General features: G+C 51.3%; 1 protein-coding gene across 1 annotated transcript; it reads left to right on the top strand.

Moving 5' to 3' along the window:
• The first annotated feature begins 5461 nt into the window (after window positions 1-5461).
• Window positions 5462-18523, top strand: LHFPL1 (LHFPL tetraspan subfamily member 1). Its single transcript, XM_075573484.1, has 4 exons — window positions 5462-6042; window positions 8873-9581; window positions 16654-16752; window positions 18074-18523. Exons 2-4 carry the CDS (start codon window positions 9095-9097, stop codon window positions 18226-18228), a joined length of 741 nt encoding a protein of 246 aa, XP_075429599.1. The 5' UTR covers window positions 5462-6042; window positions 8873-9094; the 3' UTR covers window positions 18229-18523.
• Window positions 18524-24239: the final 5716 nt, after the last annotated feature.

Here is a 24239-nt window from a genome sequence, read left to right as displayed (position 1 = left end):
GCCGGAAGAGCGAGTCTTCAATGCGTTACTCTCAGCCATTAGTGTCACGATCAATATGGGAGAGATGAAAGGAACAGGGATGTCTGTAACAAAGTATCTGCCAGAGCATTAAGTGTTAACCCTTTGCTGTGCTGTGAAAGTGCCGCAGTTGGGGTCGCCAATAGATTTTCCGGGGCCCAGGACTAGAGTTTTGACCGCCCCCCCCCCCCCCCAGCTGTGTTGGCGGTCTTGTGAGCCCCCCCATTTCACACCTCATAAGCCCCCTCCTCTGTTTCACCCCCTCTCCCAGTGTATTTCTCATCCCCCCAGTCTCACTCTTACCCCCTCTCTTCCTCACTGCACCCTCTTTTCCTCACTCATTGCCCCCCACTCACACTTCTCACTCTCCCCCCTCCACTATCACTCCATTACCTCCTCTCACTCAATTACGCTCCCTCAATGACGCAGCAGCGTGGGAGGGAGAGAGGCCCGCAGCAGCGTGGGGGAGAGAGAGGCCTGCAGCAGCGTGGGAGGCAGAGAGAGAGGCCCACAGCAGTGTGGGGGAGAGAGAGAGGCCCGCAGCAGCGTGGGAGGGAGAGAGAGAGGCCCACAGCAGTGTGGGGGAGAGAGAGAGGCCCGCAGCAGCGTGGGGGAGAGAGAGAGGCCCGCAGCAGCGTGGGGGAGAGAGAGGCCCGCAGCAGCGTGGGGGAGAGAGAGAGGCCCGCAGCAGCGTGGGGGAGAGAGAGGCCCGCAGCAGCGTGGGGGAGAGAGAGAGGCCCGCAGCAGCGTGGGGGAGAGAGAGAGAGGCCCGCAGCAGCGTGGGGGAGAGAGAGGCCCGCAGTAGCGTGGGGGAGAGAGGCCCGCAGCAGTGTGGGAGGGATAGAGAGAGAGGCCCGCAGCAGTGTGGGAGGGAGAGAGAGGCCCACAGCAGCATGGGAGGGATAGAGAGAGAGGCCCACAGCAGCGTGGGAGAGAGAGGCCCGCAGCAGTGTGGGAGAGAGAGAGAGGCCCGCAGCAGCGTGGGGGAGAGAGAGGCCCGCAGCAGCGTGGGGGAGAGATAGAGGCCTGCAGCAGCGTGGGGGAGAGATAGAGGCCTGCAGCAGCGTGGGGGAGAGAGAGAGGCCCGCAGCAGCGTGGGAGAGAGAGAGAGGCCCGCAGTAGCGTGGGGGAGAGAGAGGCCCGCAGCAGCATGGGAGAGAGGCCCGCAGCAGCAGCGTGGGAGAGAGAGGCCCGCAGCAGCGTGGGGGAGAGAGAGAGGCCGCAGCAGCGTGGTAGAGAGAGGCCCGCAGTAGCGTGGGGGAGAGAGAGAGAGAGAGGCCCGCAGCAGCGTGGGGGAGAGAGAGAGAGAGAGGCCCGCAGCAGCGTGGGGGAGAGAGAGAGAGGCCCGCAGCAGCGTGGGAGAGAGAGCTGCCCGCAGCAGCGTGGGAGAGAGAGATGCCCGCAGCAGCGTGGGAGAGAGAGGCCCACAGCAGCGTGGGAGAGAGAGATGCCCACAGCAGCGTGGGAGAGAGAGAGGCCCGCAGCAGCGTGGTAAAGAGAGGCCCGCAGCAGCGTGGGAGAGAGGCCCGCAGCAGCGTGGGGGAGAGAGAGAGGCCCGCAGCAGCGTGGTAGAGAGAGGCCCGCAGCAGCGTGGGAGAGATGCCCGCAGCAGCGTGGTAGAGAGAGGCCCGCAGCAGCGTGGGTGAGAGAGATGCCCGCAGCAGCGTGGGAGAGAGAGATGCCCGCAGCAGCGTGGGAGAGAGAGAGAGGCCCGCAGCAGCGTGGGGGAGAGAGAGGCCCGCAGCAGCGTGGGGGAGAGAGAGAGGCCCGCAGCAGCGTGGGGGAGAGAGAGGCCCGCAGCAGCGTGGGAGAGAGAGAGGCCCGCAGCAGTGTGGGGGAGAGAGAGAGGCCCGCAGCAGCGTGGGAGAGAGGCCCGCAGCAGTGTGGGGGAGAGAGAGAGGCCCGCAGCAGCGTGGTAGAGAGAGGCCCGCAGCAGCGTGGGAGAGATGCCCGCAGCAGCGTGGGTGAGAGAGGCCCGCAGCAGCGTGGGGGAGAGAGAGGCCCGCAGCAGCGTGGGGGAGAGAGAGGCCCACAGCAGCGTGGGGGAGAGGCCCGCAGCAGCGTGGGGGAGAGAGAGAGGCCCGCAGCAGCGTGGGGGAGAGGGAGGCCCGCAGCAGCGTGGGGGAGAGAGGCCCACAGCAGCGTGGGGGAGAGAGAGAGGCCTGCAGCAGCGTGGGGGAGAGAGAGGCCCGCAGCAGCGTGGGGTAGAGAGAGGCCCGCAGCAGCATGGGGGAGAGAGAGGCCCGCAGCAGCGTGGGGGAGGGAGAGAGGCTCGCAGCAGCATGGGGGAGAGAGAGGCCCGCAGCAGCGTGGGGTAGAGAGAGGCCCGCAGCAGCATGGGGGAGAGAGAGGCCCGCAGCAGCGTGGGGGAGGGAGAGAGGCTCGCAGCAGCATGGGAGAGAGAGAGGCCCGCAGCAGCGTGGGGTAGAGACAGAGGCCGCAGCAGCATGGGGGAGAGAGAGGCCCGCAGCAGCGTGGGAGAGAGAGAGGCCCACAGCAGCGTGGGAGAGAGGCCCGCAGCAGCGTGGGGGAGAGAGAGAGGCCCGCAGCAGCGTGGGAGAGAGGCCCGCAGCAGCGTGGGGGAGAGAGAGAGGCCCGCAGCAGCGTGGGAGAGAGGCCCGCAGCAGCGTGGGGGAGAGAGAGAGGCCCGCAGCAGCGTGGGAGAGAGGCCCGCAGCAGCGTGGGGGAGAGAGAGGCCCGCAGCAGCGTGGGGGAGAGAGAGAGGCCCGCAGCAGCGTGGGGGAGAGAGAGGCCCAGTCTCACTTGGCAATATATTACTTTCTTTGAGAGAGGCTCGGATCACACAGGATTGCCTGGAACTTGGCCTACCCTGTTCCTTTTCCCTTTGGGGGAAAGTGAGTGATACCCTGTACCCCTGTACCCTGTACCCCTGGTCCTGCTAGAGGGCCAGGGAAGAGCTAGGACAGCTGCGGTGCCCTTGGCCATAGTGGTTGTCCAAGGACCATCCTCCAGCTGACCGTCCCAGAGACCTGCCCTGTTACTGTGCTGTACAGACTGAGAGAATAAAACCGTTCCTGTTATACCTCCTGCCTGGTGTGTGATCTCAGCGGGTGGAGAGGTGTTAGTTCTACTGTACGAGATCATCTTCCCCTACCTGGAGGCTGCGGCAGATGGAGGCGCTGCACTGCTAGAGAAGCACGTGGGTAATGTACCCCAGAAACCTGATCCTGTGTCCCCACTACAACCGGCGGGCAGCTCGGCCCTCCTGTTACCGGGAGGTACCATGCACCACACGACCAGTGATGGCAGAGTCTCCCGGGGGGTGCGGGAAGCACCGTGACACATTAATAACCTTTTCTTGAAGGAGTAAGATAAAGATGGCTCCTGGCTATTATCCGTCATCTTCATCCCCCGGCGGTGAGCGCCGTGTTTCATCACCACGTGCACACGACTATTTAACATTCATTCCCGGCGCCGCGTCCTACAGACACACATCTATGTGTACTCCAGGAGCTTGCTGTTGTGATTACAGTTCCTAAATAGCAATTAATTAAGCCAGGGGCGGCTAACTCCAGTCCTCAAGGACCACCGACAGGTTTTCAGGATATCTCTGCTTCAGCACAAGTGATGCAGTCGAAGACTGAGCCACTGATTGAGCCACCTGAGCTGAAGCAGGGATATCCTGAAAACCTGTCCTGTTGGTCGCCCTTGAGGATTGGAGTTGGCTGTCCCTGAATCGGTTCCCCTTCAAGTTCACACAATGGCGGCTGCAGTCTGTAGCAGTTACAGGCGTAACCCCTTGAGTGCCAGAGAGGTCTGTTACGCTTAAAGTCCACCTCTGCACTCAAGGGGTTAAGTAAACTTCAAGAAATCTGAGAATTCCAAATAAACAGCATTTTACATTTATTACAATTATCATTTAAAAAGTGCAGTTTTTTTAAATTACAGATATTGACTTAAAAAGTATTGCATTCCTGCACCTAACGAATCCCTTCTTTCTGTATACACAACCCCCTTTCCTGTGCCCTCCATCCCCTTCCCTTTATTAGGAAGGAGGATTCCTTAATGGGGAACTTTAAACGCTGTCTGATGCATCAGTCTGTGGGAAGCATTTACTGTATACTCATAGGATCTGCCCATACAGAGCCCCACCTCCCTGCACAAGGTAAGAGCAGCTCTGAGTAACATCACACACAGGCAGGATACCGAGTCTCATCTCATCACACACAGGCAGGATACCGAGTCTCATCTCATCACACACAGGCAGGATACCGAGTCTCCTCTCATCACACACAGGCAGGATACCGAGTCTCATCTCATCACACACAGGCAGGATACCGAGTCTCCTCTCATCACACACAGGCAGGATACCGAGTCTCATCTCATCACACACAGGCAGGATACCGAGTCTCATCTCATCACACACAGGCAGGATACCGAGTCTCATCTCATCACACACAGGCAGGATACCGAGTCTCATCTCATCACACACAGGCAGGATACCGAGTCTCATCTCATCACACACAGGCAGGATACCGAGTCTCATCTCATCACACACAGGCAGGATACCGAGTCTCCTCTCATCACACACAGGCAGGATACCGAGTCTCATCTCATCACACACAGGCAGGATACCGAGTCTCATCTCATCACACACAGGCAGGATACCGAGTCTCATCTCATCACACACAGGCAGGATACCGAGTCTCATCTCATCACACACAGGCAGGATACCGAGTCTCATCTCATCACACACAGGCAGGATACCGAGTCTCATCTCATCACACACAGGCAGGATACCGAGTCTCATCTCATCACACACAGGCAGGATACCGAGTCTCCTCTCATCACACACAGGCAGGATACCGAGTCTCCTCTCATCACACACAGGCAGGATACCGAGTCTCATCTCATCACACACAGGCAGGATACCGAGTCTCCTCTCATCACACACAGGCAGGATACCGAGTCTCATCTCATCACACACAGGCAGGATACCGAGTCTCATCTCATCACACACAGGCAGGATACCGAGTCTCCTCTCATCACACACAGGCAGGATACCGAGTCTCCTCTCATCACACACAGGCTGGATACCGAGTCTCATCTCATCACACACAGGCAGGATACCGAGTCTCATCTCATCACACACAGGCAGGATACCGAGTCTCATCTCATCACACACAGGCAGGATACCGAGTCTCATCTCATCACACACAGGCAGGATACCGAGTCTCCTCTCATCACACACAGGCAGGATACCGAGTCTCCTCTCATCACACACAGGCAGGATACCGAGTCTCATCTCATCACACACAGGCAGGATACCGAGTCTCATCTCATCACACACAGGCTGAAACTGAGCCTGAGTCTCATCTCATCACACACAGGCAGGATACCGAGTCTCATCTCATCACACACAGGCAGGATACCGAGTCTCATCTCATCACACACAGGCAGGATACCGAGTCTCATCTCATCACTCACAGGCTGAAACTGAGCCTGAGTCTCATCTCATCACACACAAGCTGGATACTGAGCCTGAGTCTCATCTCATCACTCACAGGCTGGATACTGAGCCCGAGTCTCATCTCATCACTCACAGGCTGGATACTGAGCAAAGCCTGAGTCTCATCTCATCACTCACAGGCTGGATACTGAGCCCGAGTCTCATCTCATCACTCACAGGCTGGATACTGAGCAAAGCCTGAGTCTCATCTCATCACTCACAGGCTGGATACTGAGCCCGAGTCTCATCTCATCACTCACAGGCTGATACTGAGCAAAGCCTGAGTCTCATCTCATCACTCACAGGCTGGATACTGAGCAAAGCCTGAGTCTCATCTCATCACACACAGGCTGATACTGAGCCTGAGTCTCATCTCATCACACACAGGCTGGATACTGAGCCTGAGTCTCATCTCATCACTCACAGGCAGGATACTGAGCAAAGCCTGAGTCTCATCTCATCACTCACAGGCTGGATACTGAGCCTGAGTCTCATCTCGTCACTCACACGGTTGTGCTGCTTTTGGGAGAAGACTTGTTTGCAGTTTATCCCAGGTGCCTTTTCTTTTGCTTCTGTTCTAATATGTTTGTCAGCAAATGATATGTTCTGTTATATCACATCATCAATTAACAATGCAGTGTTTTGATTAATGATTTCCTATGGTTATTTAAGAATGTAATACCATTAGGTGTATGTGTGTGTGTATATGTATATATATATAAAATATATATAAAATCATGAATAAAGCAGAAAATAGCCGTGTTAGTCCAGTTGCGATAGTGCAGAATAAATGAGTTCTTCAGTATTAGGTGATACCTTTTTTATTGGACTAACAATTTATGTCATAGGACAAGAAGAGAGGAGAACTCTCGAAAACTTGTCCTATGACATAAATTGTTAGTCCAATAAAAAAGGTATCACCTAATACTGAAGAACTCATTTATTCTGCACTATATAAAATCATATACACATGTCTTAGACAGGTCTGCAACCCTGCTTTTTGCCATTATCACCTAGCATACAGTGTGTATATATATATATATATATATATATATATATATATATATATATATATATATATATATATATATATATATATATATATATATATATATATATATAATCGCTGTGTGTCTATGAATGTTTTCACTGTCAGAGGTGTCATCAATTGACCCAGTGGTGTCGCGCCTGTGGTAACGCCGGCCTGCGCCATTTCTCACGCTGGTAAGGTTTAGAGGGCAGTTTCTCTGACCAGAAATAAAAATGACTAGTGATTTACATGCGTTTTTGGGGGGATGTAGTTGGTGGTCTTCCCACCTGTAATCACCGCGGCATCATCCCAAACTCCCTTCAGGAAACCTGGAGCCGGGATTATAATCCGCCTGATCCTGGTTTTATTAGCATCACCGCGGCGTCACAATGAGGCCGCTACCATTCTAATGTAGTCAGTTGTGCATCGTATGTAATATTAATGTGGTGTTGTTTTCAGTCCCAAGTGTGGACTTGCCGCGCAGAACTTCAGATATTCAGGCACAGGTCTGAAGAGCTGACAATTTATTTGCTTGTAACATAGTAGCGTGCCAGATGTCGCAGAGTTTAGTTACAAAGTAATCAGCAGGCACGTTGTTGTGAAGGTACAGGCCCAGGGTGTGTGTCTTTATGCTGCCGCGTGTGATTTTTCGGTATCGCCACACCTAGCATGATTAGGATTCTGTTGGACCTGCCCAGGTGTGGTGTCACACTGCACCTCACCTCCCGTACATCTACTTTCTATTGGCTCATATTATAAAAAAAATATATATCAAATACACTTTCCCAAGCGATTTACCTAAAACACGTACATGCCTCAAAAATAGATTTCTTTTTTAAAAAATTTTTAAAAATTAATTCAGATTTTCTTAAGTTTTTTTGTTTAGCAAAGTTCTTTGTTTCCCCGTCACTTTTCAATCACTTGTTTTTGTTTTATGCCAGGGAGTAACACCCCTTCCTTCAGCTTCTGACTAAAAGAATACATTTTTGGGAGAATGTGTGGATATCCTATTCCTAGAACCATTACTGAGTGGTCACTAGCGTGACTTAGGGGGGCTCAACTCCAGTCCTCAAGACCCCCCCCCCCCAACAGGTCAGCTTTAAAGGATATCCCTGCTTCAGCACAGGTGGCTCAATCAGTGGATAGTCTTTGACTGAGCCACTGATTGAGCCACCTGTTCTGAAGCAGGGCTAGCCTTAAAACCTGACTTGGTGGGGCGCTGGGGGGGTCTTGAGGACTGAAGTTGAGCCCCCCTGTCCGTGAATAGCAAGGTAAGTACATTCATGCGTATCTGCAAATTCCCTGCTTATACTGAACACTTTGTATTGTATTGTATGTCTTTATTTATATAGCGCCAAAAGTATACTCAGCACTTAACAAAGAATACAGTACAGGGAATTATAATAATACAATAAGCGCAGCAAAATCAGACAATAGGAAAGGAAATCCCTGCCCCGAAGAGCTTACAATCTAAGTGGTATGATGGGAGAGTTACAGAGACAGCAGGTGAGGGAATAAGTGCAGTAGATGGCTCGGCTTGGTCACAAGTGGTGGTAGGAAGGAGTGACTGTGGGTGTGGGACAGTAGCCATGAGTGCAGGCTATTGGGATGCTGGATTTGTGGGGCGAGTTTTAAGGTTAGTCAGTATTAAATCAGAAGGTTAACACCATGTACAGGGGAAGAGATGGCAGGGAGGCGTGGGTGAGATCAGGTGGGTATGTCTGGGTTCAGGCTTAGGGGAGATCCCCAGCAGCAGGAAGGAGTAGATAGTGGGTGTGAATAGAGGATTTGTGGGGGTGCTTTTTATTGCGGGGTATAGAAGTTGTTGGGAGAGGGGTGTATAAATAATGGTGCAGTGGGGAGTGGGGAAGTTGGAGAGAACAGAGACATTCACAAAGGAGTGAGGACACAGTAAACAGAAAAAGCAGTAGGGAGGGCATAGTGAGATGCAGGAGGAGAGACTTCCCAGGTACTGGAGGATAGGAAGAGTACAGAGAATCACAGCTTTTAGCAAGTTAAGTTCTCACAGCTGCAGAGTTGTTGTTGTGCAGAGTCCCGATCTTCCTCCAATCTTCACCTCCAATTTCAACTCCAAAATTAACTCTACAGACACTTTAAATGTGACACTTTCCTGTTACACAGCCATTGTGTGTAACAATGCAGTTTCCTCCCCCTCTGGCCCGCAGTGAAAGGGTTAACCTCTCTCGCACGGGCCCACCTCCAGAGCTGAAGGGGTTAAAAGAACATTCTTTCCATGTCCGTTTGATTGGTTCTGCGGAGACTCCACCTGCCACGAATCCTTCTTTGTGCCACGAAGAGCCGTCTAACTCACTGTCCCTTCCTTGTGTCCCCAGAGAGGAAACGTCTTTATTGCAACGGCTGCGACACAACCAGTGACAGAAGCGCGCTGGGACGCGGAGAAATACCGATATTGTGACTCAGAGACACGCCGCCTCTGGATCTCTCGGTCCCCGGGATGTTTTCTTAGCAGACGAGTATATTCTCTAGAGTTTGGTGCTACCCAACCTCGGTGTAATATGTGCACATCAGGAGATTGCTGCGCAATGTAAGGAACAATGGCAAATGTTCAGCGGATGCCCCCAAGTTCTCTAACAATGGAATCCTTGTCCTGTGCACTAATGGGGAACAGAGTTCCTAGTAATGAAAGATGGGCATGCAAGCTGGCAAATAGCCTGACGGTGTCGGGTACCCTGTGGGCACTCCTGTCTCTCCTCTCGGCTGCCATCAGCTGCATCAGCTTCTTCATCCCATACTGGCTTTTTGGCTTCCAGATGGGGAAACCTGTTTCCTTCAGCACTTTCCGCAGATGTACCTACCCTGCTCAGACAGAGGAGAGGAGCGTGGTGATGGTGGAGGAGTGTGGGAGGTATGCCAGCTTCAGTACCATCCCCAGCCTGTCCTGGCAAATCTGCACGGTGGTGACCGGCGTTGGTTGTGCTTTGCTTCTGCTGGTGTCTCTGGCCGCGGTGCTGGGCTGCTGTGTCGGAGATCTCATCTCTAGAATGACCGGCAGATTTCTGGGGGCGATGCAGTTTGTTGGAGGTAAGAACGATCATCTTCACATTCCTAGGCGATGGTCTGAGTATCATGCGCCCTGGTCCGTCAGGCACTCAAGGGGTTAAGTAGTGGTACCGTGCCTAATTGTAGGATAACTTGATTCAGCACGGCCCTCCTGCAGGGTCAGTTTGAAAGAAGTCTTCGCTATAATGTGTAGTACGGAGTCAGATTTTACCTCTTTAGTTTCTACCATGCTCAGGGATTATTTATTTAAAGTACAGTATGTTTTTTTTAGTCCTGACAAATAAAGCCAAACAACCTACATTGAAATGGCAGCTCAGCCCTTCTCATTAAGGGACATTATTTGACTTCAAAGAAGATCATTTGAACAGCTCAGAACTTCACTTATAAGACTCTCTGTGCGGCTGCGTGGCTGGAGCAGAGTATGCAACTGAGGCTGCCATGTGAACGCTCTGCGGCTGCTGCATGCCCACCTCCAACACTTCTCAGAGGAAAACAGGCACACAGACCCCCCAACAACCCTCCTAGAGACCCCCCAACACCCCTCCTAGAGACCCCCCAACACCCCTCCTAGAGACCCCCCAACACCCCTCCTAGAGACCCCCCAACACCCCTCCTAGAGACCCCCCAACACCCCTCCTAGAGACCCCCCAACACCCCTCCTAGAGACTCCCCAACACCCCTCCTAGAGACCCCCCAACACCCCTCCTAGAGACCCCCCAACAACCCTCCTAGAGACCCCCAACACCATCCTTAAAGACCCCCAACCCCCCCAGAGACCCCCAACACCCCCCTCGAGATCCCCAACACCCCCCCTAGAAATCCCCAACACCCCCCCTAGAGATCCCCAACACCCCCCCCAGGAGACCCCCAAAACCCCCCCAAGGAGATGCCCAATACCCCCCCCCCCCAGGAGATCACCAACACCCCTCCTAGAGACTCCCAACACCCCCCTATAGACCCCCAACACCTCCCCCCCCAAGACCACACAACACCCCTCCTAGAGGCCCGCGTGCGCTCAGCAGCAGAGGAAACTAGTACAAGTAAAACACTGCGTGGGGGGCAGTGCCGCGCGCTCCAACACTGTACTTTACCTGCCACATCGGTACAGTTGGAGGGTTTGACTGAGCCTCTGATTGAGCAACCTGTGCAGAAGCAGGGATATCCCGAAAACCTGACCTGTGTTAACCCCGTGAGTGCCCCAAGATGTTTCCTAAACGGCAGGAGGACCGGTACTCGTGGGGCCTCTGATTAGGGGTGCCAGGGGGCTTCTCCAAATATACTGGACTAAATGGTGAAAGGTGCGATGCGCACGACACACACACACCTCTTACCTCTCTCCACTCCATGCTGTTTCCTCCTTTCCTTTGCCCCACCTCCAGGTTCCTGACACCTCCTCCTGATTGGCTGCTGCTGTGTAATGCAGCCAACCAGGATGGAGGAAGCTGCCCAGCCCCCTAGCAGCAGCCCCGCTCTCTCCCTGCTCGGGGAAATCCTGAAAAACCAATCATTTTAGCAGGGCTTTAAATATGGCCGCCACAGATCCGTTCCTAAATCATGCCTTATTTCCCAGCTCAGATCACAGCTTTGGGATGTCTGCGGCGTTCCTCCCGGTTTTGGGCGCGGGGGTTTCACTCGCCCCTGATTAAAAGCGTCTTGTATATAAGGAAGTTAGGATTCGGTCTGGGACGTCTCCACCGCCGTTTAGCTGCTACTCGCCTCGCCGCCGGACCTCTCCCCGCCGGCCGCTTCCCCGCCAAGTCCTTAACCTTAGCCTAAACCCCCCTAATCTTACCCCCGAATACTCACGCTAACCCTTTACCCTAAAAACCTAAACCCCTTCGGTCTGGGAAATTTGTCCGCCATCGTTTCGCCGAGACTCACCCCACTGCCGGAAATGTCCGCCGCCGGCCACTTCGCTGCCTACCCTAAAACCCCCTACCCTACGCTCTTACCCCAAAACCCCTTAAATTAGCCCCCTCCCCTAAACAGTAATAAAACTTAGAAGCGTCCGGCGGCGGTGATTCCAGGGGCGGATCGGCGTGCGGGGGTGAGTCGCTGGCAAACGGGAACGACCAAATGTCCCTTTCCGAAATCCCTTATCCTAAAACCCTTATCCTAAAACCCCTATCCTAAAACCCCTATCCTTAGCCAACTACCCCAACTACTAAACGAACCCTTAAATGAACGTACCGTGGCAGAGCGGCTGGCGGCGGGGGGACCCTCGGCGGGCGATCGCCGGGGCAGACTTGGCCGCGACCAATGTCCCATTCTCGGATTTGGAGATAATTGATCTCCAGGGTTTGGCGAGTGGGGCAGCGCAGGGGGTTATTGGGGTAGCGCAGGGGGTTATTGGGGCAGTGCAGGGGGTTATTGGGGTAGCGCAGGGGGTTATTGGGGCAGCGCAGGGGGTTATTGGGGCAGCGCAGGGGGTTATTGGGGCAGCGCAGGGGGTTATTGGGGCGGCGCAGGGGGTTATTGGGGCGGCGCAGGGGGTTATTGGGGCGGCGCAGGGGGTTATTGGGGCAGCGCAGGGGGTTATTGGGGCAGCACAGGGGGGTTATTGGGGCAGCGCAGGGGGTTATTGGGGCAGCGCAGGGGGTTATTGGGGCGGCGCAGGGGGTTATTGGGGCGGCGCAGGGGGTTATTGGGGCGGCGCAGGGGGTTATTGGGGCGGCGCAGGGGGTTATTGGGGCAGCACAGGGGGGTTATTGGGGCAGCGCAGGGGGTTATTGGGGCAGCACAGGGGGTTATTGGGGCAGCGCAAGGGGTTATTGGGGCAGCACAGGGGGGTTATTGGAGCAGCACAGGGGGTTATTGGGGCAGCGCAGGGGGTTATTGGGGCAGCGCAGGGGGGTTATTGGGGCAGCGCAGGGGGTTATTGGGGCAGCGCAGGGGGTTATTGGGGCAGCACAGGGGGTTATTGGGGCAGCGCAGGGGGTTATTGGGGCAGGGGGTTATTGGGGCAGGGGGGTATTGGGGCAGCACAGGGGGTTATTGGGGCAGCGCAGGGGGTTATTGGGGGTAGCGCAGGGGGTTATTGGGGCAGCGCAGGGGGTTATTGGGGCAGCGCAGGGGGTTATTGGGGCAGCGCAGGGGGTTATTGGGGTAGCGCAGGGGGTTATTGGGGTAGCGCAGGGGGTTATTGGGGCAGCGCAGGGGGTTATTGGGGCAGCGCAGGGGGTTATTGGGGCAGCGCAGGGGGTTATTGGGGCAGCGCAGGGGGTTATTGGGGCAGCGCAGGGGGTTATTGGGGCGGCCAAATGTCCCTTTCCGAAATCCCTTATCCTAAAACCCTTATCCTAAAACCCCTATCCTAAAACCCCTATCCTTAGCCAACTACCCCAACTACTAAACGAACCCTTAAATGAACGTACCGTGGCAGAGCGGCTGGCGGCGGGGGGACCCTCGGCGGGCGATCGCCGGGGCAGACTTGGCCGCGACCAATGTCCCATTCTCGGATTTGGAGATAATTGATCTCCAGGGTTTGGCGAGTGGGGCAGCGCAGGGGGTTATTGGGGTAGCGCAGGGGGTTATTGGGGCAGTGCAGGGGGTTATTGGGGTAGCGCAGGGGGTTATTGGGGCAGCGCAGGGGGTTATTGGGGCAGCGCAGGGGGTTATTGGGGCAGCGCAGGGGGTTATTGGGGTAGCGCAGGGGGTTATTGGGGCGGCGCAGGGGGTTATTGGGGCAGCGCAGGGGGTTATTGGGGCAGCGCAGGGGGTTATTGGGGCGGCGCAGGGGGTTATTGGGGCGGCGCAGGGGGTTATTGGGGCGGCGCAGGGGGTTATTGGGGCGGCGCAGGGGGTTATTGGGGCAGCGCAGGGGGTTATTGGGGCAGCACAGGGGGGTTATTGGGGCAGCGCAGGGGGTTATTGGGGCAGCACAGGGGGTTATTGGGGCAGCGCAAGGGGTTATTGGGGCAGCACAGGGGGGTTATTGGAGCAGCACAGGGGGTTATTGGGGCAGCGCAGGGGGTTATTGGGGCAGCGCAGGGGGGTTATTGGGGCAGCGCAGGGGGTTATTGGGGCAGCGCAGGGGGTTATTGGGGCAGCACAGGGGGTTATTGGGGCAGCGCAGGGGGTTATTGGGGCAGGGGGTTATTGGGGCAGGGGGGTATTGGGGCAGCACAGGGGGTTATTGGGGCAGCGCAGGGGGTTATTGGGGGTAGCGCAGGGGGTTATTGGGGCAGCGCAGGGGGTTATTGGGGCAGCGCAGGGGGTTATTGGGGCAGCGCAGGGGGTTATTGGGGCAGCGCAGGGGGTTATTGGGGCAGCGCAGGGGGTTATTGGGGCAGCGCAGGGGGTTATTGGGGCAGCACAGGGGGGTTATTGGGGCAGCGCAGGGGGTTATTCGGGCAGCACAGGGGGTTATTGGGGCAGCAAAGGGGGTTATTGGGGCAGCACAGGGGGGTTATTGGGGCAGCGCAGGGGGTTATTGGGGCAGCGCAGGGGGTTATTGGGGCAGCACAGGGGGGTTATTGGGGCAGCACAGGGGGGTTATTGGGGCAGCGCAGGGGGTTATTGGGGCAGCACGGGGTTATTGGGGCAGCACAGGGGGTTATTGGGGCAGCGCAGGGGGTTATTGGGGCAGCGCAGGGGGTTATTGGGGCAGGGGGTTATTGGGGCAGGGGGGTATTGGGGCAGCACAGGGGGTTATTGGGGCAGCACAGGGGGTTATTGGGGTAGCGCAGGGGGTTATTGGGGCAGCGCCGGGGGTTATTGGGGCAGCGCAGGGGGTTATTGGGGCAGGGGGGTATTGGGGCAGCACAGGGGCAGCACAGGGGGTTATTGGGGCAGCGCAGGGGGTTATTAGGGCAGGGGGGTATTGGGGCAGGGGGGTATTGGGGCAGCGCAGGGGATCATTGGGGACGCACAGGGGATTATTGGGGCCGCACAGGGGGTTATTGGGGCAGCACAGGGGGGTTATTGGGGCAGCGCAGGGGGTTATTGGGGCAGCACGGGGTTATTGGGGCAGCACAGGGGGTTATTGGGGCAGCGCAGGGGGTTATTAGGGCAGCACAGGGGGGTTATTGGGGCAGCGCAGGGGGTTATTGGGGCAGCGCAGGGGGTTATTGGGGCAGGGGGTTATTGGGGCAGGGGGGTATTGGGGCAGCACAGGGGGTTATTGGGGCAGCACAGGGGGTTATTGGGGTAGCGCAGGGGGTTATTGGGGCAGCGCCGGGGGTTATTGGGGCAGCGCAGGGGGTTATTGGGGCAGGGGGGTATTGGGGCAGCACAGGGGGTTATTGGGGCAGCGCAGGGGGTTATTAGGGCAGGGGGTATTGGGGCAGCGCAGGGGATCATTGGGGTAGCACAGGAGATTATTGGGGACGCACAGGGGTTTATTGGGGCCGCACAGGGGGTTATTGGGGAAGCACTGGGGGTTATTGGGGAAGCACAGGGGGTTATTGGGGAAGCACTGGGGATTATTGGGGCCGCACAGGGGGTTATTGGGGAAGCACTGGGGGTTATTGGGGAAGCACAGGGGGTTATTGGGGCAGCTGAGACTGTAGGGTTCATACTGTAGGTATATATGTCTTGAGCTGTATTTTCCCACTTCAGAGGCCAGAACTTTGACCACAAAACCCCTTTACCTCATCCGCACAAAGTAAACGAAGGACATTCCGTGGCCTCTCCCCCGTGGCTGCCCTTATGATCTCTAGTACAATAAAAATGCAACAAAGAATGTCCTTTTGATGTTCTGATCTCGGCGCCGTCTGCAAATTGCGGATTAATTACATTGGTTTAATATGTTGCACTAATTGTCCGCGTCTTCTCGTTATTACAACGCGACGCGGGACACGAAAGTGCTTTTAGTGGATTTCTTTTTAATGAAGCAGCACGCCGACGTGTTTATGTTCCGGAGAAACGGGTCGCATTTTAACGTGCCCGGTACGAATATATATCGAATATATCTCTGTGGCATACAGTACAGCAATACTCAAAGGAAACACCGCATATACCAGAGCAGCGCTGATCAACGCCAGTCCTCAAGGTGTGCCCCCCCCCCATAACAGGACAGGTTTTTAGGGTATCCCTGCTTCAGCACAGGTGGCTCGACCAGTCCCAGCTTCAGCACAGGTGGTTCGGTCATTCCCAGCTTCAGCACAGGTGGCTCACTCAGGCTCAGCTTCAACACAGGTGGCTCAATCAGAGGCTCAGTCTTCGACTGAGCCTCTGATTGAGCCACCTGTGCTGAAGCAGGGATATCCTGAAAACCTGACCTGTTGGGAGAGGCATGGAGTTGAGCGCCGCTGCAGCAGAGATCCAGGGCGGTCAGGAACGAAATGAACCAATGACGAGGGCGAGTTTCAGAGGGTAAATCCCAGGGGTTGATGCCTTTCCGAGTGCAAAACCCCAGTGTTATGTTAGTGCGTTTGCACACTCGGTAAGATGTGCGTTTGCACACTCGGTAAGATGAGCGTTCGGGGGTCTGACGTCTATTTTCCCCTTTTGTGAAACAAGTTCCAAAATGTAAACCCTTTAACGTCGCTGTTACTCCCCACGGCTCCTAAATCAAATATATTTCCCTATTGACGGTAAATAAATGGTGGAAATGCCAATTCGGATATATGTATGTATCTGTATTCACAGTGTACTCTGTGCTGTACACAAGACAGTACAAGGAATTAGAATACAAGAAGTCCAAAACACCACTATCAGGCAATAGGAAAGGAAATCCCTGCCCCGGAGAGCTTACAATCTAAGTGATATAACCGTCGCTTGGGAGTGTGTTGCCGGACCAGTGGCAGTGACAGGGTTAATGCTCGCGGTAATATCCGCTGCTGAGGATAATTACAACAGACGGGACTGCCTGCCGAAGTCATTATTAGAAAACGGACGACTGGCAGCCATTTTTAAACAGGGCCACAAAAACCCCATCACTATTTATCTTAGACAGAAAGAATGAGCCCAGGGCCCGAAGGAAGAAGTGGTTCTGTAGAATGCACATATGTTGTTATATATTGATTCGTTTCACAGGTGCAATCCCTGCTAGCTGATCACAAGCATTTAATAAAGAAGTCCTCTCATTGGCTGCAATGAATATCCCGGCAGAATAAAGCAGCATAGTTTTTCTCTCTGCCTTTCTCCCCAGGACTGCTCATTAGCTGTGGCTGTGCCCTGTATCCGCTGGGGTGGAACGCACCGGAAATCCAGCAGGCCTGTGGCAACGCATCCAGTCAGTTTCAATTAGGTAACAGGCGACTCACGATGGCGGACGGGAGCTGCGGCTCAGCTGCCTTCTTACTCTTCGCCATTTATTTGTAAAGCGCCGGCATATTCCACGGTGCGGGACGTTTCGCGTCACCGCTCATTAGAACATATCGGAAGAGAAACCAATGCAGTTACCGGTTTGTTTGCACAATGGAGGCTCTGTGATAGGATTGGTTCCTGTCACCGGCCGAATTGTGTCTTTGAAGTGATATAATCAGGTTTAAGACCCAGAGGTCGGCTCCTTGGGACCAGGAAATTAACCCCTTCAGAGTACTGTATAGAAGTAAGGTAACAATCACAGAGTACTGTATAGGTATGTAAGGTAACAGTCACAGAGTACTGTATAGGTATGTAAGGTAATAATCACAGAGTACTGTATAGGTATGCAAGGTAACAATCACAGAGTACTGTATAAGTATGTAAGGTAACAATCACAGAGTACTGTATAGAAGCAAGGTAACAATCACAGAGTACTGTATAGGTATGTAAGGTAACAATCACAGAGTACTGTATAGGTATGTAAGGTAATAATCACAGAGTACTGTATAGGTATGTAAGGTAACAATCACAGAGTACTGTATAGGTATGTAAGGTAATAATCACAGAGTACTGTATAGGTATGTAAGGTAACAATCACAGAGTACTGTATAGGTATGTAAGGTAACAATCACAGAGTACTGTATAGGTATGTAAGGTAACAATCACAGAGTACTGTATAGGTATGTAAGGTAACAATCACAGAGTACTGTATAGGTATGTAAGGTAACAGTCACAGAGAACCGTATAGGCATGTAAGGTAACAGAGCTGCAGATTATTGCACCCAGTACATTAAAGAGGCGATCCAAACTGGTGATTTCTGTTTTTTTAACATAGGATTGAAGCGCGGGGGGGAGGGGGGGTCTCCAGAGCTGAACCCCATTAATTTCCGCTCCCGGGACCTCCCACGTCCAGAGATACCGACCTCCAAAGGGGGTGCCGGTAACTGCTCCGGCTTGGCTAGCGGGGTTCATGTAATGGCCGCTGTTCAAAGCTCCTGCGGGCCAACAGGAAGCCGTGATGTCACCAGGTGACGCGGCCCATGTGACGCGGAAGCTTTAAACTTTGCAGAGATACCGGCACCCTGCACGGGGGGTAAGTGTCTCGGGAAGCAGGGGGACCCCGAAGCTGAAATTACTGGGGTTCCGCTACAGAGACCCCCTGATTAATTTCTATATGGAAAAATAATAAAATAAAAAGTCTCCTTTAATAGACGCGCGCACTGGTAAGAAAGTAACACCTTTTGTTTTTACTCCTGTGCTAGGAACATGCAGGCTTGGCTGGGCCTATTACTGCACCGGGACTGGCGCAGCGTTGGCCATGCTGCTCTGTACGTGGCTCTCGTGTTTTGCCGGCAAGAGAAGGAACCCGTCTTCTTACTGGCATCCCGCGGAGCAGAGGGAGAGGGGACATCCTTAGCAAGCACCTGCACGGCCCACACGCGCTGTAATAACAGGGGGAGGTGTGAGCGCTGTTGAGAATTTTTGGGAAATTAAGCAATTTCGTTCAATATCACGGAGACGGGGCTTTTGCTGTAAACCCCCCGCAAATTCTTCCTTTTTCCAACATTTGGTGAAAATGGTGAAATTTAAACGCTTGCCAGATGTTTAGGTATCTCCACTATTAATGTAGTTAATTGCAGTTAATAGGTCACGTGACTCCTGCAATTTTTTTTAATTGGTGAACTTGACCACTTCCCGCCCCCACCCCCCCCCCCCCCCAAAAAAATGTCACCAAATAAACTGAAAATGTTGCCATGTTGGTGAACTTTTCCGAAACCTTTACACGTCTCTAATAATAGCGCCTCAAAGACAGTGACCTGAAGCACATCCCCCCCCACCCCCCTCCTGCGCCGGAGGTAAGGAGGTCCTTAGTGAGAAGAGAGGAATACAGTATTTACAGGGTTAATATTGAACACACTCCACCCAAGTATTGCTGCATTTACCAGAAGTCCCTTCTAAAATATGAAATATGTATTTGTTGCACATTCTAAAGTTTGGTAATGGGATAGTACAGGTCAGCGGGGGTTGTGTGTCAATGTAAAGAAGCCCAAGACCTTGGTATGTTGACGCGTAAAGACTTGAGCTGAAAATATTGTTACTTTGGTCCATTTTGCTCCACTATTGCCCCCTTGCTACATCACCCCCAAGCAAAACAGGGCAGATACATGGTACAGTCATGGTGAGAACAAGAGGAGAGTAATGAGGCGCCTTGACACCTACACATCGTACGTGTGTCATCCGTTCCACTGTTGCTCTATTCAGCTGAACATTGTCATCTTTCTCCTGTTGGCTAAAGATCTCAAACAATGACACTCTCTGCTCTGAGTATTCTACTGAGAGCCACTGGATCAACTGAAGCCACTGGATCAACTGGAGCTAGAATAGCCCTAAAAAGCAAATCAAACAAAGATCAAGCCTACCCAATGAAAGTAATCATCCCGCTTCCGCCTCCTGTGATGCACATATAGCTCTGCACCACCATTCCTAATCTAACTGTGACGATTGTTGATACAAAGGCTAGCCGAAGTATATTCAATATATATGTATATACCGTATTGTGTAGTGACCAACCCAAAGGGGACCCTTATGGCCTAAATGAGTTCTTATGTTGTAAGCGGAGGTGTAGGGATCCATGTCAAAATGGATTTGAAGCAAAAAGTGACACTGTGTGCTCATTTGCATGTCATTTCCCAGATTCCCTTGCTGCAGTGGAAGCACTGTATGCTGGGTGATAATGGTGAAGGCAGGGTTACAGACCTGTCTAAGACATGCAAATGAGCACACAATAATATGTCCATTTGATATATATATATATATATATATATATATATATATATATATATATATATATATATATATACTGTATATATACATACATTTTAATGAACTATATATATAGTTCATTGAACCAACCACTTCCCAAATATCTTATTGAGATGAGCAGAGCAGCAACAGATTGCTTGATATGATACAATGGGAGCACGAGATGTTGAATATGCTTCTGTTTTTAATATAGGAAGCACCGGTGCCCTCTTGTGGTTGTAAGAAGTAATTAAAAAGACTTTCTTGTGTAACGGGTATTCCCCCCCCCCAATCGCAGATCTGATGTGGGTGCAAGGAACATACGGTGTTACCATAGGTGTGGTGCATTACCTGTTGGCTCGCAGGAGGGCTGAGCTTCCGCCACGGGGAACCTGGGGCAATTATACTAGGGGTAACCACTTACTCAATTCAGCGCCTCCACCTGCGATGGCTCCCACCAGAGGGGGAGTGGTTCCTCGCAAGACAATACAATAATCACATACACGGGAATATATATATTTTTTGGTTTCAATTTATTTTTATTGTTTTAGAGAGACATAACAAATATATTGTCCATACAACAAAGAGCATTAACAGTTCGTCATCTGAAATAAAATAATTGATATAACACGCGTCTCTCATGAACTTAACAAAGGAAAGAGAAGAACGTAGAAAAGAAGAAAAAGAAGGGTGGGAGGGGTGGAAGGGGGGGGGGGTGGGGGGGTAGGACGAGCCCATTTGTCTGGTATTTCTGTATTTATTTATATAAATAATATATATTTATATATATTTCCCTAGTTTCCTGGCCATATTTCCCAAATTTTGTGAAATTTGTCAGTTTTCTGGTTCAACTGTGCTGTGAGGAGCTCCATCATCTTTATTTCCCTTAGTCTCCGTAAGACAGTCTGCCTAGAAGGCGCATTCACCTTTTTCCAGGCAGCCGCAATAACACAGCGGGCAGCTGTCAGTACATGAGTGATCATTTTACTTTCTGCCGTTCCTAATTCATCTATTGGTTTGGCCAGCACCATGGTCAGCGGTTCCACCTCAACCTCCACCCCCAAGTACTCTCTGATCAATCTTTGTATCATGACCCAGAATACCTGAATTTTTGGGCAACTCCACCAAATATGAACCATATCTCCTTTTTGCCCGCATTCCCTCCAGCACAAATCCGGGACCCGGGGAAGATCTGGGCCAGCCTGCTCGGGGTTAGGTACTAATGAAATAGAATTTTATAAATATTCTCTTTGATAGTGGTACAGATTGACGTTTTTGCAGCTACCTCCCAAATGTCCTCCCAGTCTTCTCTATCGATCTCTGTATTCAAATCTTCTGCCCATTTGATCATTTAGCTATGTTGGGAACAACCCGCTGATCGCGCCAGACCCAGATATATCTCTGAAATCAGCCCTTTACAGTAATATCCTTTCCTACACAGTCTTTCAAAATTTGTTAAATCTTTGAATGCCGAATCTTTGGAGACTGATTGCAGATAATGCTTAATTTGGAGGTAACCAAACACTGGTATATTTATGATTTTGTGTTTCTTCTCCAGCGCTTGGAGTGGTAGAATTATACCGTTATCTACAAAGTCGTCAGCTACCATCAGCTTTAACGTCTTAAATTTATTGAGTCTCTGTGGTAGCCAGCCTGGGGAGAATTCAGGGTTATAGAATATAGGGGTTAGTAGTGTTGGACTGGCTGTCAGACCATATTTATTTTTATTTCTAGACCATATCCGCCATGTACATTTCATTGCTCCCAGTTTTAATGTTTCCAAGAAGGTCTCTCCTCCCCTCTCGGTCCACATAGCAGCCGGGAGAGAGAGAGGTCTTGTATAAGTAGACTCAAGTCCCACCCAGCAACTGGTGGCTGGATCATTGTTCCAAATTATTGCTTGTTTGAGTTGGGCCGCCAAATAGTATTTAATGATATCCGGGACTGCCAAGCCTCCGCAATCTTTTGGGGCTAGCATAATAGATCTAGCTACCCTGGGTCTTTTATTTTGCCAGATAAATTGGAAAATTCTGTTTTGTATGTTTTTAAGCTCCGGCATTGGAATATCTATAGGAAGAGTCTGGAAATAATACAGGAGCCTTGGTAGGATATTCATTTTGATCGTGGCTATTCTTCCTAACCAAGATATCTGGTATTCGTTCCAGCTCTGGAGATCATTTTTTAGCCTCTCAAATAATGGTGGATAGTTATGTTTGTATAGTGTATTATACTCCCTTGTTATTTGGATTCCTAAGTATTTGATCTTTGTGGAGTTCCACTTATATTTAAAATTTGCGTGTAATAATTTAACTTCAGAATCCGATAGGGTTAGGTTCAATGCTTCCGACTTATCCATGTTGATTTTATATCCCAATATTTTGCTAAATTTATCTAGTTGTGAATGTAAATTCGGGAGTGAAATCAAGGGGTTGGCGAGAGTTAGGATAATGTCGTCGGCAAATAGGGATATTTTGTAGTTTGTCTCTCCTATTACCATTCCATTTATGTTTTTTTCGTCTCTAATTGTTGCTGCCAAGGGTTCAATAGAGAGAGCAAACAGAAGCGGAGACAAGGGACATCCCTGTCGAGTACCATTCTTTATGTTTATAGGATTTGAGTCTCCTCCTGGGAGTTTCACTATAGCCGTGGGAGATCTGTATAGAGCTCTTACACCTTCTAGATATGGGCCCTGAAATCCATATTTAAGTAGGGTTTGGTCTAGGAAGTCCCACCTAATCCTGTCGAATGCTTTTTCCGCATCCAAGCTCAACAGGATGGCCTTTGTGGATGAGAGATGTACATGGTCGATTATATCTATAATTTTTCTAGTATTGTCTGAGGCCTGTCTGCCGGAAATAAACCCGACTTGATCTATATGTATCAGGCTTGGGAGTATGGGGGTCAATCTATTTGCCAGAATTTTGCTGAACAGTTTTAGATCCGAATTAAGGAGGGCTATGGGGCGATAGTTACCACACTGTAGTGGGTCTCTCCCCTCCTTTGGTATGATTGCTAAATTAGCTTTAGACATAGATGGTGGGATGACTGTTCCTTCCAGAAACGCATTAAACATATCGAGTAGATACGGGGCCAGGACCGCCTTAAATTTTTTGTAGTATTGATTGGAGAATCCATCTGGGCCTGGCGTTTTGTTGGGTTTTAATTGGGCAATTGCATCTATCAATTCTTCTAGAGAGATTTCTTTATTTAGGTCTGAGAGGTTACTTTCCGAAAGTGTCGGAAGTTTACACGCCTCCAAGTATGTATAGATAGCCTCTGCATCTGATGATTTATTTTTGGGAAAATTTAGGTTATATAATTTGTTATAATAGTCCGAAAATTCGTTCGCTATTTGCGTCTCACAATGTGTCTTCGTACCTGATTTTGTCAAAATAGCTGTTATTTGGGATTTAGCTCTCATACCGCGCAATCTGGAGGCGAGTAATCGGTCGGCTTTATTACCTTTATCATAATATTTTTGTTTGGTCCACCGCAACGCCCTCTCCACTTCATCCATTTGGGTCTGCTTAAGTTCAGATCTAGTTTTATCTAGCAATTTGAATAGATTTTTCGAGGGATTAGTTTTATGTTTCTGCTCCAAAAGTTGGACTTTCTCCACTAGCTCATTATAGAGTTTTTGCTTTATTTTTTTCTTATGTGATGCTATGGAGATGATATTCCCTCTGATTGTCGCCTTATGGGCTTCCCATAACATTGCTGGTGACTCTACAGAGCCCTTATTCAGCGTGAAGTATTCTCTGAGTTTTTGTTTAATCTCTATTTCTACATCTACTTGATTTAACAGAGAATCATTCAGTTTCCAATTATATTGTTTAGTTCTATAGAAGGGGAGGGAGAGTGTCAGCGAGACCGGGGCGTGATCCGACCAAGATATTGATCCTATGTCTGACTGGGAGGTTGCCTGGAAGATGTCTTTAGTACCCAGAAAATAATCAATCCTTGAGTAGGTTTGGTGTGGGGGGGAGAAATAGGAGTAGTCCCTCTGCCCCTGGTGCTGGGCCCTCCAAATGTCTGTCAGGGAGAACTCCTTCATTATCCGTCTAAATTCTCTGGCATTCTTTTCCGTGACACGGGGATGTGGAGTCCCTGAGGGGTTTGTTCTATCTAGTTCCGGCATTGCTATCATATTTAAATCTCCTGCTAATAACAATGTAGTTCGAGTTTGGGGGTTGATAAGGTCACATAGATCTCTTAAGAATTTGGGTTGGCCTTCGTTTGGGGCATAGATGTTAACAAGAGTGACATCCACTCCCGACAGTGTACCTTGGAGGATAATGTATCTCCCTTCTGGGTCAGCATTCTCTTGTTTTAACAAGAATTTGACCGTATGCTTAAATAAGACTGCTACCCCTCTTTTTTTTGTGGGGCATGACGCATAGTACGCCTGTGGGAAAACCCTCTGGAAAGTGTTTGGGGGGGTCGTAGTATTGAAATGCGTTTCCTGTAAAAACAGTATGTCGCCTTTTGTTTTTTTGAACTCTTGGAAGGCAAGTTTTCTTTTGATGGTTGAATTTAACCCTCTAACATTTAAGGATATTAATTTAAGTGTCGTTTTAAGAGCCATTTATGGTTTTGGTATGTGTATTGCGTCTTACCTTTCCCTCC

Source organism: Ascaphus truei, chromosome 16, assembly GCF_040206685.1.
Source record: "Ascaphus truei isolate aAscTru1 chromosome 16, aAscTru1.hap1, whole genome shotgun sequence".
Lineage (NCBI taxonomy): Eukaryota > Metazoa > Chordata > Amphibia > Anura > Ascaphidae > Ascaphus > Ascaphus truei.
This window is presented reverse-complemented; position numbering and strand designations above follow the sequence as displayed.